This window comes from Dromiciops gliroides, chromosome 3 (assembly GCF_019393635.1).
Source record: "Dromiciops gliroides isolate mDroGli1 chromosome 3, mDroGli1.pri, whole genome shotgun sequence".
In the NCBI taxonomy this organism is placed as follows: Eukaryota; Metazoa; Chordata; class Mammalia; order Microbiotheria; family Microbiotheriidae; genus Dromiciops; species Dromiciops gliroides.
In genome coordinates, this window is record NC_057863.1 from 639,124,413 (window position 1) to 639,139,494 (window position 15,082).

The following is a 15,082-nucleotide window of genomic DNA, read 5'->3' on the forward strand; positions in this document are numbered from 1 at the left end:
GGGAGAGCAGACTATTTAAGACTCTCAGAGGAATTTGTCTTAGTGGATTTGATGAACATCTAAGTGCGCTGATTCATCACTCTTAGAGCTTAACAATGACATTGGAACTGGAAGAGAGAAGAAATCTCCATCTACATAAACGTGATAGTGCAGCTTTCCTAAGGCTTTGGAGGGCAAGGCATGGTGACGAGAAATAGAACAGACTGAAAGTGAGTAAAATCGAAGTGTATAAATTTCCCCCTTTACTCTTAGGGACAAGGTGAACTAATTCATATTTGTGGTTTGTGGTACAGTGTTATCTTCACCTGAGGACTTGGAAGAAGTTTGGAGGTTGGTTTGCTTGTTTAGGGGCATTGTGAAAGTATCATAAATTGCTATTTATTGAGTACCTATGCTCAAATAATTTAGCTATATTTCAAAACTCTTGTTTTCATATGTGAAACTATTCATCTAAGCTAAATCATTTTGTTCTAGGAATGGAAAGTGATAATCTCACCATTTTTCTATAGCAGGCCTGGTTGGGAATGAAGAATAGTGCTGATTTTTATATTTTTGAACATCACAGTAAAAGGAAATTTTGATGGATGTTAGCCTTCCCCTCATTAAAGCGTAAGTTCCTTCAAGGTATAGTCATATAGTAAGAAGCAAACCTTTTGAATTTAATACAACAAACATTTGTTAAGCCTAAGTACCCATATCATGTGAGGCACTGAGGATACAGAGGAAGGATATTCTCTGTCTTCAAGCAGTTTATATTCTAATGGAGAGACACAGCAGGCACACACATGCATGCTTAGCGTACACACAAGAGAAAATAAATACAATGGCAGCTCGGGTATGCCTGGAAGGATTCTCCGAGGCAGCTGAGGAGAGATCACCCAGGGCTTTCCAGACATGGAGGAGCCAAGGATCAAGAAAGAAGGTGTTTGAAAGTGGACCATGGGCAAGCTCAGTTATCTGGGACAAAGGATGTAGTAAAGGCAGAAAATCTTATGGAACAAGATTGGACGAGTAGGTGAGAACCAGATTGTAGGAAGGCTTTAAATGCCAATTTGAATGTTTTCTGTTTTATCCTAGAGACAATAGAAAAACCACTGAAGGGTTTGGAAGTTGGGGGGTGACATGGTCCATAGAATTATGTTTTGGATCTGGATGGGACCTTAGAGGTCGTCTAGTTCAACCTCCCTTATTTTATTTTAGAGATGAGAAAATTGAGGGCCAGAGAGATGAGTAGTAAAGCCAGGCTTCTAGGTCAGGTCTTGAGATTCCAAATTACACTTGAAATCTATGTTTAGGAATATTCATTATTTAGGAATAATTCACTTGGTAGCTGGGTAGAGGATAGATTGGAAGGGGGAGCACCTGCAGGCAGGAGGGCAAAGCCAATAGTGTAGTAGTCTAGGCAAGAGGTGATGAAGAGTGGAAAGCAGAGTGTGAATGCCAAAGAGACCGTGAATCTTGGCACCTGATTGAACATGGAGAGTGAATGATAGCTTCTGGGAACTGGAAATGTTCATGGCTGATTTCTTAGTGAATTCTATTTTGTGCTTGTGTCCTGCCCTTCATATGAAAGTGAAAATCTAGCTTTCTTTTTATATATTTTTTCAATCTTAATAGTCTTTTTATTTTTTTCGAGTTATGTGGAAAGATAGTTTTCAAGAAAACCTAACTTTCAATATAATATTGACATTGCATTAATTTTCAGGGTAGTAACAGACTACCCCAGTATTCATGGTGCCCTTGCCTCACCTAGAAACAAGTTGGCCAGAGTTAGAGGTACAGTCTGTGGCCCTGAAAATTATCTGCCTGGGAGAGTGATCAAACCTGTGACCTTGGCCTCATTATAATCATACTCTAATCAACTCAGCATCCAGGCACACATATGTCTTTTTAAAGATTATCCTTGACCTTAAAATAATCCTGATTAGAATTATTCCCAACACCATCGTTCCTGAAAATAAAACCACTGCATTTTATGCTTGAACCTCTGTGGTAAGCGCTGTGACAATGAAAAGCTTCGCTGTGATTTTTTTATTTGAATTGTGTATCCTTTAGTACACAGCAGAGTGAGCTTGCACCCAGTTCTCAGCATCCCCATTACCTGATTTAAATTAACTGACAGGAAAAAAGGTCTAGTCTCAACCCGATGTCATGTTCTTTTTGCAATTTAAAAACAACTCCACGATGGGGGGAAATTGACATTTTTAAGAGGAAGTTTTTGAGGCTCCATTGGCGGATTGTGATGTCACATCGCCTGTATTAAGTGCCCACATGTGAATAGCTCTTGTTAACGTTCTATCATGCAAGTAAAATGTTGGCTTTGATCTCTAGGCTTTGGACAGAAATAGACAAATCGTTTCTGAAATGGAGCGTCTCTACCCTATGAAAAATCCTATTAAATATGTGTTGTTTAATGACTTTATAAAGTTTAAATAGATGATTGTAAAGTAACAAATGTATTTCATGAATTATAAACATTTAGTCTCATGCAGTAAGATGGATGGTGGTTAGTTCTATTATGCTAAGGGTAATAACTTTTTTTTTTTTTTTTTTAGTGAGGCAATTGGGGTTAAGTGACTTGCTCAGGGTCACACAGCTAGTAAGTGTCAAGTGTCTGAGGCCAGATTTGAACTCAGGTCCTCCTGACTCCAGGGACGGTGCTCTATCCACTGCGCCATCTAGCTGCCCTGGTAATAACTCTTAACAAAAGGCCATATTTAGAATCATGGTAGCTTTAAGTTTGAAGATACCTTCTTAAATAGAGTATAGCAGCAGTACTCACCTTTCCATACATTTTTCATTAACAAGCACATTCTTACTTATTCCATTCATGTTTATTGCATGCTCACAGACACAAGATTTGGTGCATAAGCACTTTGAACTTTATGGTCACATCTAGTACTATGCCAGATGCCATGGGAGACACAAAGATTGACTAAAAACCTAAGTTGCAGGTCTCATGAAGCGTATGATCTGGTGAGAGGTTGTGACACATGCCCAGCTCTGTTAGAAAAAGAAAACCAAGTGCTTCTTGCACTTCATTTGAACCAGGAGGGAAGGAGCATTGAGTAGGTAGATGAAGAAATGCTTCACGAAAAGGACATCTGAGCTGGGCTTTACGAAACTGTTTCAATGGGCACAGGTCTGGGAAGGGTAGAGGGAAAGGCCTTCTCAGTATCGGAGACAGTGTGAGCAAGGACAGAATGGAGGAAAGAGGGCATGTATAAGGGGACTCTAAGTTGTGCAGTTTTTCCACTAAGTAGTGTGAAATCACACTGGAAATGTAAGATTAGAATGGATCGTGCAGCATCTTGAATATTAGGCTGAGGAAGTGAGAAAAATAGTGTTATACTTAGACTTGATCAGCTATGCGACCATAGACAAATCATGTCATCTTCCTAAAGTGTCACCCACTAAACTCCATTGGTCTTCTTTTGTACCCCCAGATAGAAATCCTTTGGTTGACCTTTAAAGCTCTTTATAACTCGGACGCTTCTTACCTTCCCAGCTTGCTTATACCCTACTCTCTTGTCTTGCACAAGATGCTCCATCTCTGAGCTCCAACTACTTTCTTTCCCTTGGTTTCCCCAGTGCGTGGGTTTTTCTATATTGTCTACTTCTTGTCTTCCTTCATCTGAGCTAAAAGTTTGCATTCTGCAAAAAGTCTTTCTCTGTCCATGTTACTGGTTATCAGTGCCTTCCTTCTAGATTTACTGCCAGTTTATCCTGTCTGTATCTTGTTTGTTCCTTGTTGTCCCATAGGTGACTTCCCATAGCCCTTGGGACCTCACTTAAATCCAGTTTACTTGCAAATTATGACATCACCTTCCTGAAGCCCTGGTCCTCAATAAAAGCAGGCTTTACAGCATTTGTTGACTTAATTGAGGTAACCTTTCAGAGTTTGTTTTTTATCTATAAAATGTGCCTAGTAATACTTGCACAACCTGAAAAGGTGTTTTGCAGATATTTAGAGCTCTGTAGAAATGTGAGTTATTAATGAGGAGTTTAATTTTATTTGGTGGAGCTACTAAAAGGTTTTGAACAGAATCCTGTTATGCAGCCAGATATATGCATAGAGAGGGTAAATCTCACAATGGTGTGTGATGAATTGATTTGGCGGGTAGTGAGAGGAGAGATGGGGAGACCAGTTGAGAAGGTTCTGGAACAATCCAAATGAGTAGTCTACTAGGATGTTAGTAGGAGGAATTGGAGAGAATTGGTTGAGGCAGAATTGACAGGACTTGTCAACTAGACATGAAAGATAAAGGAGAAGAGAAATGCTAAGGCTTTGAACATGTGAGGCTGAAAGAATAGAGGTAATAGCTGACATCTCTATTGTACTTTGTACTGTTGAAGGCATATAAAGTGCTTTGATCTCATTCCTGGAGGTCCCATTGATGCCTCAAACTCAACTTGTCTAAAACCAAACTCATTATCTTCTCTTAAAACATAATTTTTGTATCAGTGTTTTTTGCATTGTTAGATAAGATTCACTTTAGGTACTGTAGAATTTTTTTTATTGTAAACAGTGACAGTTAACAAAAACAAATAATAAAATCTTACATAAAACCCTTAGCATGTTATTGAATAAACAATACAGCAAAATAGTGCTGCTTTTGCTTTCTTTTTCTTCCCTGTGTAGTTTTCCAGGTCTTTCTGAATTCCCACTGCCTTTGACTTTATTTTCTTAGGAGAGATTGCTGTATTCTGTGTATATGTAGTTTCAGCTTTGAATTCAAAATCACTTAACCACATTCCTGCTATATCCTTTAACACTTTCTTGTAAGCTTTGTATTTACTGTTTTTCTGTATTGTTATATCTCATTGATCATAATTTATTCAGCCATTCTCTTAGTGGGCATCTTTTTTTTTTTTAGTCATTATACATATATCTTACTATGAATATTTTGAGAGGATAAGTCCTCTTTATGACTTTGATTGTTCATGGTCGTACTGATTTCCAAAACATTTTTGCCAGTCTCTCATTCCACCAAAAAATGTACTTGCACATTGTCCAAGAGGGAAATGACATTCTAAGAGATCATGTGAGATTTCCTCTTCCCCTCCCTGCTTTACAAGGGGATTTTCCTCTAGGTCTGTTAACATAGGGTAGACACCAGTTGATCCTTACTATGAGACTGGCCCGCCTTTTCCAGTTGTGTTTCATTGATGACATCCTCTACAATGCTTCTCTTGTATAATTCATCTTTTGTTCTGTGTTGTATCAGACTGTTGCTTATTCACCTGTGCACCTGTCTGAGGGGTCTGCCTCAACTTCACTTTTTTGGAAGCTGATATTCCTTCATTTGCAGTCATGTCAAAGATGGTCCAGCTCCCTTTCCTGCAGTCCTCCAAAATCTAAAGTATATGTCATATGTTATGCATATGCTCATCTTTCTTCTTCCTTATTACATGTTATAAGATCTACCCTCACAACATCTCCCATCACTTTTTTTTTTGTTTGTTTGTTTTTGTTTTTGTGGGGCAATGGGGGTTAAGTGACTTGCCCAGGGTCACACAGCTAGTAAGTGTCAAGTGTCTGAGGCTGGATTTGAATTCAGGTCCTCCTGAATTCAGGGCCAATGCTCTATCCACTGCGCCACCTAGCTGCCCCTCCCATCACTTTTTTAATTTCTTTTTTTTTCCTTTAATAGTATTTTTTTCACCCCAGAAAGAAGTTTCTTCTTGTTAATAAGAATCATGTGCCAAAAGACTGTCCTCATTGCTTCTTTCAGTTTTTGAATGAGCAAGTTATTAGCTGCTGTCCTTCGGAGAGAACCTCAACAGAAGTCTAGATAATTGGAAGTCCCCCATTATTCATATCATGCCTCTGTGGTAGGTTTGTGATTTAGTTCCCAAATTTTTCATCTATTTCCAGGTGGTCTGTAGTAAACTCTAGTGACAGTATTCTGTTTCTGCCTTGTTAGACAGTGCTACTTCATCACCCTCATATCCTCATCCTCTACTTTGCCTATGAAATTTTCTTTTGCATATAGAATAACTCTACAGGGCCATATTCTAATTGTGAGTTTTAACCCACTTGGTGTCCCTGACACTGATGAGACCAAATTTGCCAACTTATGTTAGGTTTGCTAGTTCCCCATACATTATGGTATAGATATCGTTGGTTATGGGTTGCATTACTGGCTCTTTGCTTGGAAGTGGCCATTAATAAGTCAGGAAACCAAAAGAGTTGTTATGAGAGAAGCAGGAAAGTATGGTGTCCTTGAAACCAAGGGAAGGGATAGCTCCATAGAGGAGGGGAATAATGAAAAGTCAAGATGAATGAAGCCTCAGAAACAGGTCATTTTGTGTAGTATAAAGTTCTCTGATTGCTAGCGACAAAATATTTAAGTTGTATGGCATAAGGAAACTTAGTGTTCTCTGCTAACTCAACTGAATTGTTTCACTTGTAATGTTGATTAAACAGAGAAGATGGGAAACACTGAAAGCCAGATGTTGCCTTCTCCTCCTTTTAAGAATGCTTTATCAGTGAAAGAAATATTAACAGTCATTTGCATGTCTTTGATTAACTGGGCATGGTACAGGGAAATTTGGAGAGCAGAAGAAGAATGCATTCAGTCATACTTCTTTAGCAGGCTTTAAAAGACTTGGGCTCTAATTGTCCTCATCCCTGCACCACAGTCCTGTACTCAAAAGAACTATGGAATTTTCATATCTAAAAATCTTAGACCTTGAGGGTATGATAAAAAAAACAAGTCTTATCCTCAAAGAGCTTGTCATCTAGAGGGAGAAAAAGAACATGTATACAAGGCAGGAAGTGATAGGTAGTAAGTACATAGAAATCAGAGACGTGAGTGTGGGAATGGGGATAAGAGAAATGGCTTTGTGAAGTTAATGATAACTATACTGAAGAATGGGAAGGATTTCAGCAGTTATGTCTCATGGAATCATAGCCTTAGATCAAAAGGGACCTCAGACTAGATGCCATCTCATGCAGCCCTTCCATTTTACAGATGTGAAAACCAAGACTTGTAGAAGTTATCAAGGCAAACCCATCAGTAAACCACAGAGCCAGCATTCAAACGTAGGGCTAGTGTTCTCGGTGCTACCCTCAAAGGGGGACATATGAAGGGAGAGCCAGATTGTAGAGGACCTCAGATGCTGGAATTAGAATACGGAAGTTTTGAACCTGTTCTATGCCAGGCAGTGAAGACTGAGTTCATTAGAATCCTTACAAGTAGAGGACCTGAGAGGTTCACCTGTGAGAAAAGAGTAAAAGCTTCAGTTCTTGGACTTGACACGAGATGTGTGATTGGAGCTGGAAGGTCCTCAGGACATCTAGTCAAATCCCTTGTCTTTTTTGGCTGCTGAAAGGTCTTTTCCTTCCTCCCTCCCTCCCTCCCTTCTCCATCCTTCCTTCCTTTTGTCTTTTCTTTCTTTTTTGCATCCTTGATTCCAAACCTGAGTGCTATCTTGATTACTTGGCAACATTCCAAAAAGTTGAGTTTTCCAAATAAGTAATGGTACTCCACCCAGTTTCCCATGATGACTTTCAGTTTTTAATTCCCACCCACTGTGCAAGATTTCAAGACATGAGAAGGCACTATCAGTCAGTGTGCCAGGTGTAGGGTTAGGGTACAGATACACAGTATGAGACAGTCACGCTACTCACAAGGAACTGATCTCCCAGTGGGGTGACAAGTGCATGTCTAAGTATGGGACTCTAACAGGGACATGTTTATGTGTATGTTATCCAGTGAACATTATCCTAAATAGTTTGCATGTTACTTATGATTTTATTTAAATGTTCCTATAACAGGGCAGTTACTTTCACATCACTCCATGTAGATGCTTTTCTTAAGTTCATTATTTTTTTATTTATTTCCACCACCCTCTTCTTTTTTTTTTTTAATTTTTTTAAATTAATAAAGTATTTTATTTTTTTTTCCGTTACATGTAAAGATAGTTCTCAACCTTTGTTTATACAAGCTTTACAATTTCAGATTTTTCTCCCTCCCTCCCCTCCTTCCCCCCTCCCCTAGACAGCAGGTAATCTGATATAGGTTATATACACACACACACACATAATAACATTAATCCTATTTCTGCATTAGTCATTTTATAAGAGAAAAAAATCAGAGCAATGATGGAAAACCTCAAAATAGAAAAAAAACAACAGCACCAAAAACAAAAGAAATAGTATGGTTCATTTAGCATCTATACTCCGCAGTTCTTTTTTTTCCCTGGATTTGGAGATTCTCTTCCATCACGAGTTCCCTGGAACTCTTCTGTGCCATTGCATTGGTGAGAAGAATATAGTCCATCACAGTAGATCAACACTCAATGTTGATGTTACTGTCCACCACCCTCTTCTAAAAGCGCTCCTCTGATGTCTCACCATGATGAGATGGGAATCTGGGTTTTCTGTGATTGTTCCAAAGGATTATAACCTGGCAAATTCTTCCAAGCTAGAGGGGCTTCATAAAGTCTGAGCTTGACAACAGGCAGTCATCTGAACACTAGTTTAGCTACTTGCAGAGAAACTAATTAACATAAGGTTGGCCACAAGACAGTTGTTGTTGGTTTGGGTTTTTTCGTTTTGTTTTGGCCACAGCAACCTATAAATAGTCTGATAAGTGCTTGAGGTTATAAACCAGTGAAATCAGGGGTGTTTTGAAGTCAGTCGACTAACTACCACAAGTTCAGCAATATACTCAGGCATATTGTACAAATCCAGAAAATACTCTTGAATAAAATAAAAATAAGTTTGAAAAGGAAGATGAATAGTCAAAACCACATTTTTTAATCTATAGGAATATTAACTAAATTGCTGTTTTATAGCATGTTCACGAGCAGTGGCAAAGCATGTGTCTGCACTCACACAGACTGATCATGAAGCCCAAACTGTAAAAGTGTGGAATTGTGCTCAGCCATGACAGACCATTAGCTTGGCCTTTGTTAATCCATTCAGTATGTATATTCATTAACTCATTGTGTCCATTTTTCTTTTTCAGATCTTTGAGTCTTGGAGGTGTCTGCAAAGCAGATCTTTAAGATCAGAAAATGAGTGAGCTTGACCAGTTACGGCAGGAGGCCGAACAACTGAAAAACCAAATTAGAGTAAGTCACTAAGTGTCCCTTCAGACTTGTTCATCGTTCCTCTGGAGCCATTTCTATCCTTTCCAAAGTGTTGTGATGTTTGCATAGAAAAAGAAGGGAGGGAAAGGCACTGGCCCAAGATGTGAGAGAGTCTCTCTTCTAGTGTACTGGATATCTCAAGTAAACATAGATCTTATTTCTTTAACATTTAAAAGTATTGCCTTAGGAGCAGCTAGGTGGCAAAGTGGATAAAGCACTGGCTCTGGATTCAGGATCCGGCCTCAGACACTTGACACATACTAGCTGTGTGACCCTGGGCAAGTCACTTAACCCCCATTGCCCAGCCAAAAAAAACCCCAAACAAACAAAAAAATAAAAGTATTGCCTTGTGTTGTTAAGTCTTTACCTCAGACTTTTTATTCTATGTTACTACCAGCCAATTCTTCATGGAGTCTATTTTGCGTTTTCTTGGCAGAGATACTAAAGCGGCTTGCCACTTCCTTCTCCAACCCACTTTATAGTTGTGGAACTGAGACAGACAGGTCAGGTAACCTGCCTAGGGTCACACAGCTAGTCAGTGTTTGAAGCAGGATTTTGAACTCAAGAAAATTAGTTTGCCTGACTTCAGATTCTATCCACTGTGCCACCTAATCTCCCCAGTTGTTTGTCAGTCGTGTCTGGCTCTTTGCGATCCTGTGGACCAACTGTCCATTGAGTTTTCTTGGCAAAGACATTGGAGCTGTTTGCCATTTCCTTCCTCATTTTAAGGCAGTAGTGAAGTGATTTGCCCAGGGTCAAACACTGAGAACGTCTGAGCTCAGATTTGAACTCTGTGGACAGTGAACAGTGCTCAGTGGACAGCGCCAGGCCTGGAGTCAGGGAGACTCGTCTTCCTCAGTTCAAATCTGACCTCAGACACTTCCTGGCTGTCTGACCCTGAAAAGGTCGCTTCACCCTGTCTGCCTCAGTTTCCTCATCTGTTAAATGAGCTGGAGATGGAAATGGCGACCGCTCCAGTATCTCTGCCAGAAAGCCCCACGTGGGGTCATAGTCAGACAGGACAGAACGGTAGATTACCAGCCGGATTCCCCTACATTTGAATCCACCTGTCTGAGGCATCTTGTGGCAATAGAAGGAACAAAATAGAGTTGGAAACACTTTGTAAAGCTAGATACCGTGTTCTCAGATCTGTTTGGTTTTACAAACCATGCATCTTTGAAAACTCCTGATATGCAAATTTTCAAACCTAACCAACTAATAAATCAGAGAGGCTTTCTTAAAGAATTTTCACATACAGAAATTTCCTACTTAAAGAGGTTGCCAGGAATTAAGATTTTTTAATATATTAAATTAATTAAATTTAAATATTAACATGAAAATATTAAATCTCTAGAATTAGGAGTTACTTCCAATTAAAGATCAGATAAATTGATTTCTACATCTCTTTTCAAGGATCTATCTGTTTTGTAAAGTAAGAGATACACAGACACTATATTATCTTTTAAAATAAACTCAGATTTAGCCTGTACGGTAATTTTTATTTAATACCTTTCATGCAAATTACCCCCTTTGAAAAGTAGTGGTATTTACTTGACATGTGCTTTTGATATAAAAATATGTAAGCCAAGTTAAAAAAAGGCAATAGCCCAAAATATAACTTTAGGCTTCCCTCATTTTCCACTCCTATCCCTGTATTTGTAGGGATATATATACTTCAAGTAGATGCTATTATTTTAATGGTATGGTAAGCAATAGGAAAGAGAAGAAAGAACATTCTGGCATGTAACTAGATTTCTTTTTTTTTTTTTTTTTAACGGGGCAGTGGGGTTAAGTGACTTGCCCAGGGTCACACAGCTAGTAAGTGTCAAGTGTCTGAGGCTAGATTTGAACTCGGGAACTCCTGAATCCAGGGCCAGTGCTTTATCCACTGCACCACCTAGCCACCCTAACTAGATTTCTGAAACTGAAAATATTTACTAGCTCTCTGCTCTCTTGAATTTATCTGAGCCATCTCTTTGGTTCACACGTATCATCTGAGTATCACTTTACTGTATGGGGTATTTTATTTTTTCTGTTACATGTAAAGATAGTTCTCAACTTTTGTTTATATATGCTTTACAATTTCAGATTTTTCTCCCTCCCTCCCCCCTCCCCTAGACAGCAGGTAATCTGATATAGGTTATATCTATATATCTCTATACATATACATACACATACATATACATATATATATATATATATATATACACACACACACACACACACATATATATATATATATATATATATATATATATATATATATATATATATATATATATATATATGAGTATCACTTTACACTGATAAGACCCAAGGTCTGGAGAAATGATCCACGATTCATATTTGGCATTAAAGGAACTGGGTTCAAATCCCACTTTGCTCCTTTCTGTGTGACCAGTTACTTCCCACATTTCTGATTGGGATATGGCTGTTAACTCCTTGTGCTTGGACTAGGTGACTTTTTAAAGCTCCCTTCAAACTCTAGAGCTGCCCTCTCTTGTGGTCCTCTTTATTGGTCTGTGTGTGCTTGTAGTGTTACAGCCCAGTGTCGAGAAAACTGTAAGGGGGGCAAATACAGGCTGGGCAGCGTGGGCCAGGAGCTAGAGGACCAGAGAGGAAGCCTGTTCATTTGTGCCCGCTTGGCTTTGGGCAGGAGATAACTATCTATCGTTGTAGGAAATGAGACTTTAAACATTCCTTTGCTTCTGACAACAAGAGCATACTAAAACCTCAAAATGAAGCTACATCACAATATAGGTCAGTAAAGTAAGGAAAACAAAGTGGATGCATTCATATGCTCTGAGCTGTAGTAAGGAGACCTCTGTTCACCTACACTTCTGGCTCAATATTTGTTTCTCAAACCCTTCATTTCTGCTCTTCCCTGCTGATTAATGTCTACAATGTATGTGCTCATGTCTTTGGTTTAAAATCTGTTTTTCTACTGTCCAAAGAACTCATTTGTTTCTAGGTACACAAATCCATTCAGCCATTGACAAAAATGTGATTTTAAAACCCTGTCTTTCTAAAAGATTTTCCCTGACCTAAAAAATTAAGTTACATTTCAGTTCTGTTTAAAACACCAGCAAATATATTTTGGCAGCCTCGAATCTTACCCAAATTGTAATGGTACCACCTCATAGTAATTTAATTAGCTTTGTGCAAGGGTTTGTTTTTTTCCTCCTTGTTATAAGTATTCAGCTGTGAACCACCCACTCCTTTAGGGTAAAATTGACAGGGGATTATCTCAAAACTTAGGGCTAAAACATGGAAATCAGAATTTGGGGATTGTTTAGGGCCATCTCAAACATTCACCTGTAACGGCTGGTTTTAATGTCAAGTTTACCAATAAGTGTTGTGTTAAATCAAAAACTCAGGCCTTAGCTGGTAGTTATAGAATATGGTGTGGATTTGCCTCTGTCTTTTTCATGTTGTGTTTACATCAGCCAACCAGAATACCAAATTAGAATTTAAAATCAAATCTCTTAAAAGACACAGATGTTATATAAGAGCCAACAGATGTTCCTTGTAGAAACTGCAGCTGGAAATTTTGCATTTCTTCCCATTTTTGACAAGGGATGGGGTGCGGTTATAGGGCAGGATAATAAAGTTGCAGTTAGTATGTATGTCTAACATCTAAACCAGATTAAAAAGTCCCAATATGACAATTACATGTGAGGTAAATTCTTTCTTCCAAACCATAAAAATGATTCTCAGATTCACCAGAAGACAAAGTTAGACTTAAACGGGCATCAGCTTTTAGTGAACAAGAGTTCATTTAGAACTTTTAAATGGCATCTTCCTCTTTAAAATTGAGAACCAGAAAATCTGGGGTGAAAATGACCCTAGAAATCACCCATCATTCAATTCCTTCATTCTCCAGAAGATCCAGCTGAGGCCTTCAGACGTTATGTGCCCAGATTGACAGTGAGTTAATGGCAGTGAATCCTCTAATCTCATCTGCTTTTCTTGCTACCATAGCACAGTAATCTCAGTGTTAAATTAATTTAAAATGTTATAACTCCAATTACTGTAAATAAAGAGAACCTAGTAGATTATGAAAACTTTTTCCCATGAAAAAGTATGGTTGTGGATTGAGATAATCTGATCTGAATGCCAGAAGAAATGGAATAAACCACTCTGAACACTTTGGGTTCATTTCTCTCCTCAGCAGAGTCAGAGCAGAACCCAGTGTCCATATTTAAATGTTGGCTCAAATGGGCCAACCTAACAGTATTGGTGGGGAGCAGCCAAGAAGGATAAAGAAGTGGTGAACATGCAGCTCAATGGTCTCAGTGTTTTCATTCTGCTATAATTTAAATTCTAAACCAATATAATCAGTGGTACTTCAGACACAACTCACAATCCAGGTCTGTGAATAAAATGCCAGTGACTAGATCTTCTGTAGCTGGTATATTCCATATACAGGAATATTCCATTTATCCGCATATTAACCAGTTATGGCAGTATAGTACCAGCTTGTGGAAGTAGCTTCAAAATGGCTATCATTTCTTCCTGGTTTAATTTTACATTCTTTTAAACAATTATCAAAGCCTGGCTCCAATAAAATTACTGCTTCCTGCACTTTTAGGTTTGTGGTATCTGTTCTGAGAATTGTGTACTGTAGAGCCTTCAAAAAGTCACTAAACTATTAGCTTAGATTCATTGTTTGAAGTGAAGGTATTTGAAGCAATCTCATTTTGTATATATAAATTTGGTTGTTTTAATTTTTTAATAATGAAATTGCCCTGCATAGAATCATCACAGTTTGTCTCGAGTATCTCCCTTCTAATCCATTTAGTTTGCAGACATTTCACATATTAAATAAACTCTCCTATTCTCCATTTCTTATTTTATCAAAATACTGGGTTCCTTTCAGAGCTCTGCTCAGTTTTAAAAGGTACAAAATGTCAGCTAGAGCATATTTGGAGCAATTATCAAACAGAATTATTTAAAGGGACAGCTTCACTGCTGATAAAATTATTACAGAAAACTCATATCTTTTTTTTTTTTAAGTTTCTATTCTGGTGGCTTATTTTGTTATGGAAGTGATTCTGAGTTCCACACTGTAAGCATTCATCAGGCACCTACTAGTGCTAAGCACTGACAGATATGAAAAAGACGGCACCTCCCCTCAAGGGGCCATAGGACTTAGGGGACAGTGTAGAGAACATAGCTGGCACAGGGGCTAATGGAAAAACCCAAAGGGCTGCATCCTGGTAGGAAATTCAGAGGTGGCTGGCTCAGGGGCTTTAGAAGAGCCTCCAGCTTCCGTCAAAGGACCTTGAACCCTGGGGCTGAGGGTTCCTGAAGTGTGAGCACTACAGCTGATGGGATCTTCTAGATTGAGAAGCCAAAGGAGTGTGTAGGTGAGTGGACAGTGAAGATTACACCAAGCAGGCACAAATTCTGGCCGCTCCTCCCAAGCCAGAAAGGCTTCTCCTACAGAACTTAGTAATGGACAGGTTATGTCAGATGAGAATCAACCTAACCCTGGTCAGAGAGGCACCTACTGCCCTCACCTGGGGAGCTGGCGGCCAAACTTTGCCATAGCAGCTCAAGCCCACAGGCTCAGGGCTAGAAGGTCTGAGGTCTGCAGGGGGAACTGCCCACCCACAGGGACTAACCTGTCAACACGGGAAAAGAACCAGTTTGCCATGTAGTCAGAGTGATGGGTGGCAGTTTAGTTAACAGCAATTGTGAATTAAATAAATTGTCATTTCCAGAGAATATAGTTCAGTGACAAAATATCGAAGCAGAGTTGCTTGCACACTGAGGTATATAGATCTAGTTCTGTGTGTGCCTCTTCCTCAGTTTGCTCACCGATAAAATAGGCAGCCCCTACAGACCTCATTATATGGTCTGGAGAGTCTGGTGAATATAGGTGTGAAAGTGCTTCTTTCTAAAGCTATGAGTACAGCCATTAGAACATGGCTTCTGCCAGACTTGATTGTTGTATAAGCAGAGTTTTAGAGTGGGG

The 15,082-nt window shown here is 39.0% G+C and overlaps 1 protein-coding gene across 2 annotated transcripts in view; it reads left to right on the forward strand.

Moving 5' to 3' along the window:
* Nucleotides 1–15,082, forward strand: part of GNB1 (G protein subunit beta 1) — a 123,194-nt gene that overhangs the window by 79,650 nt on the left and 28,462 nt on the right. For both annotated transcript variants that reach the window (XM_043994250.1, XM_043994251.1), the window contains one exon: nucleotides 8,979–9,084. In XM_043994250.1, coding sequence (XP_043850185.1) covers nucleotides 9,028–9,084 — 57 coding nt within the window. In that variant the 5' untranslated portion in view covers nucleotides 8,979–9,027. The remainder of the gene's footprint in view (nucleotides 1–8,978; nucleotides 9,085–15,082) is intronic.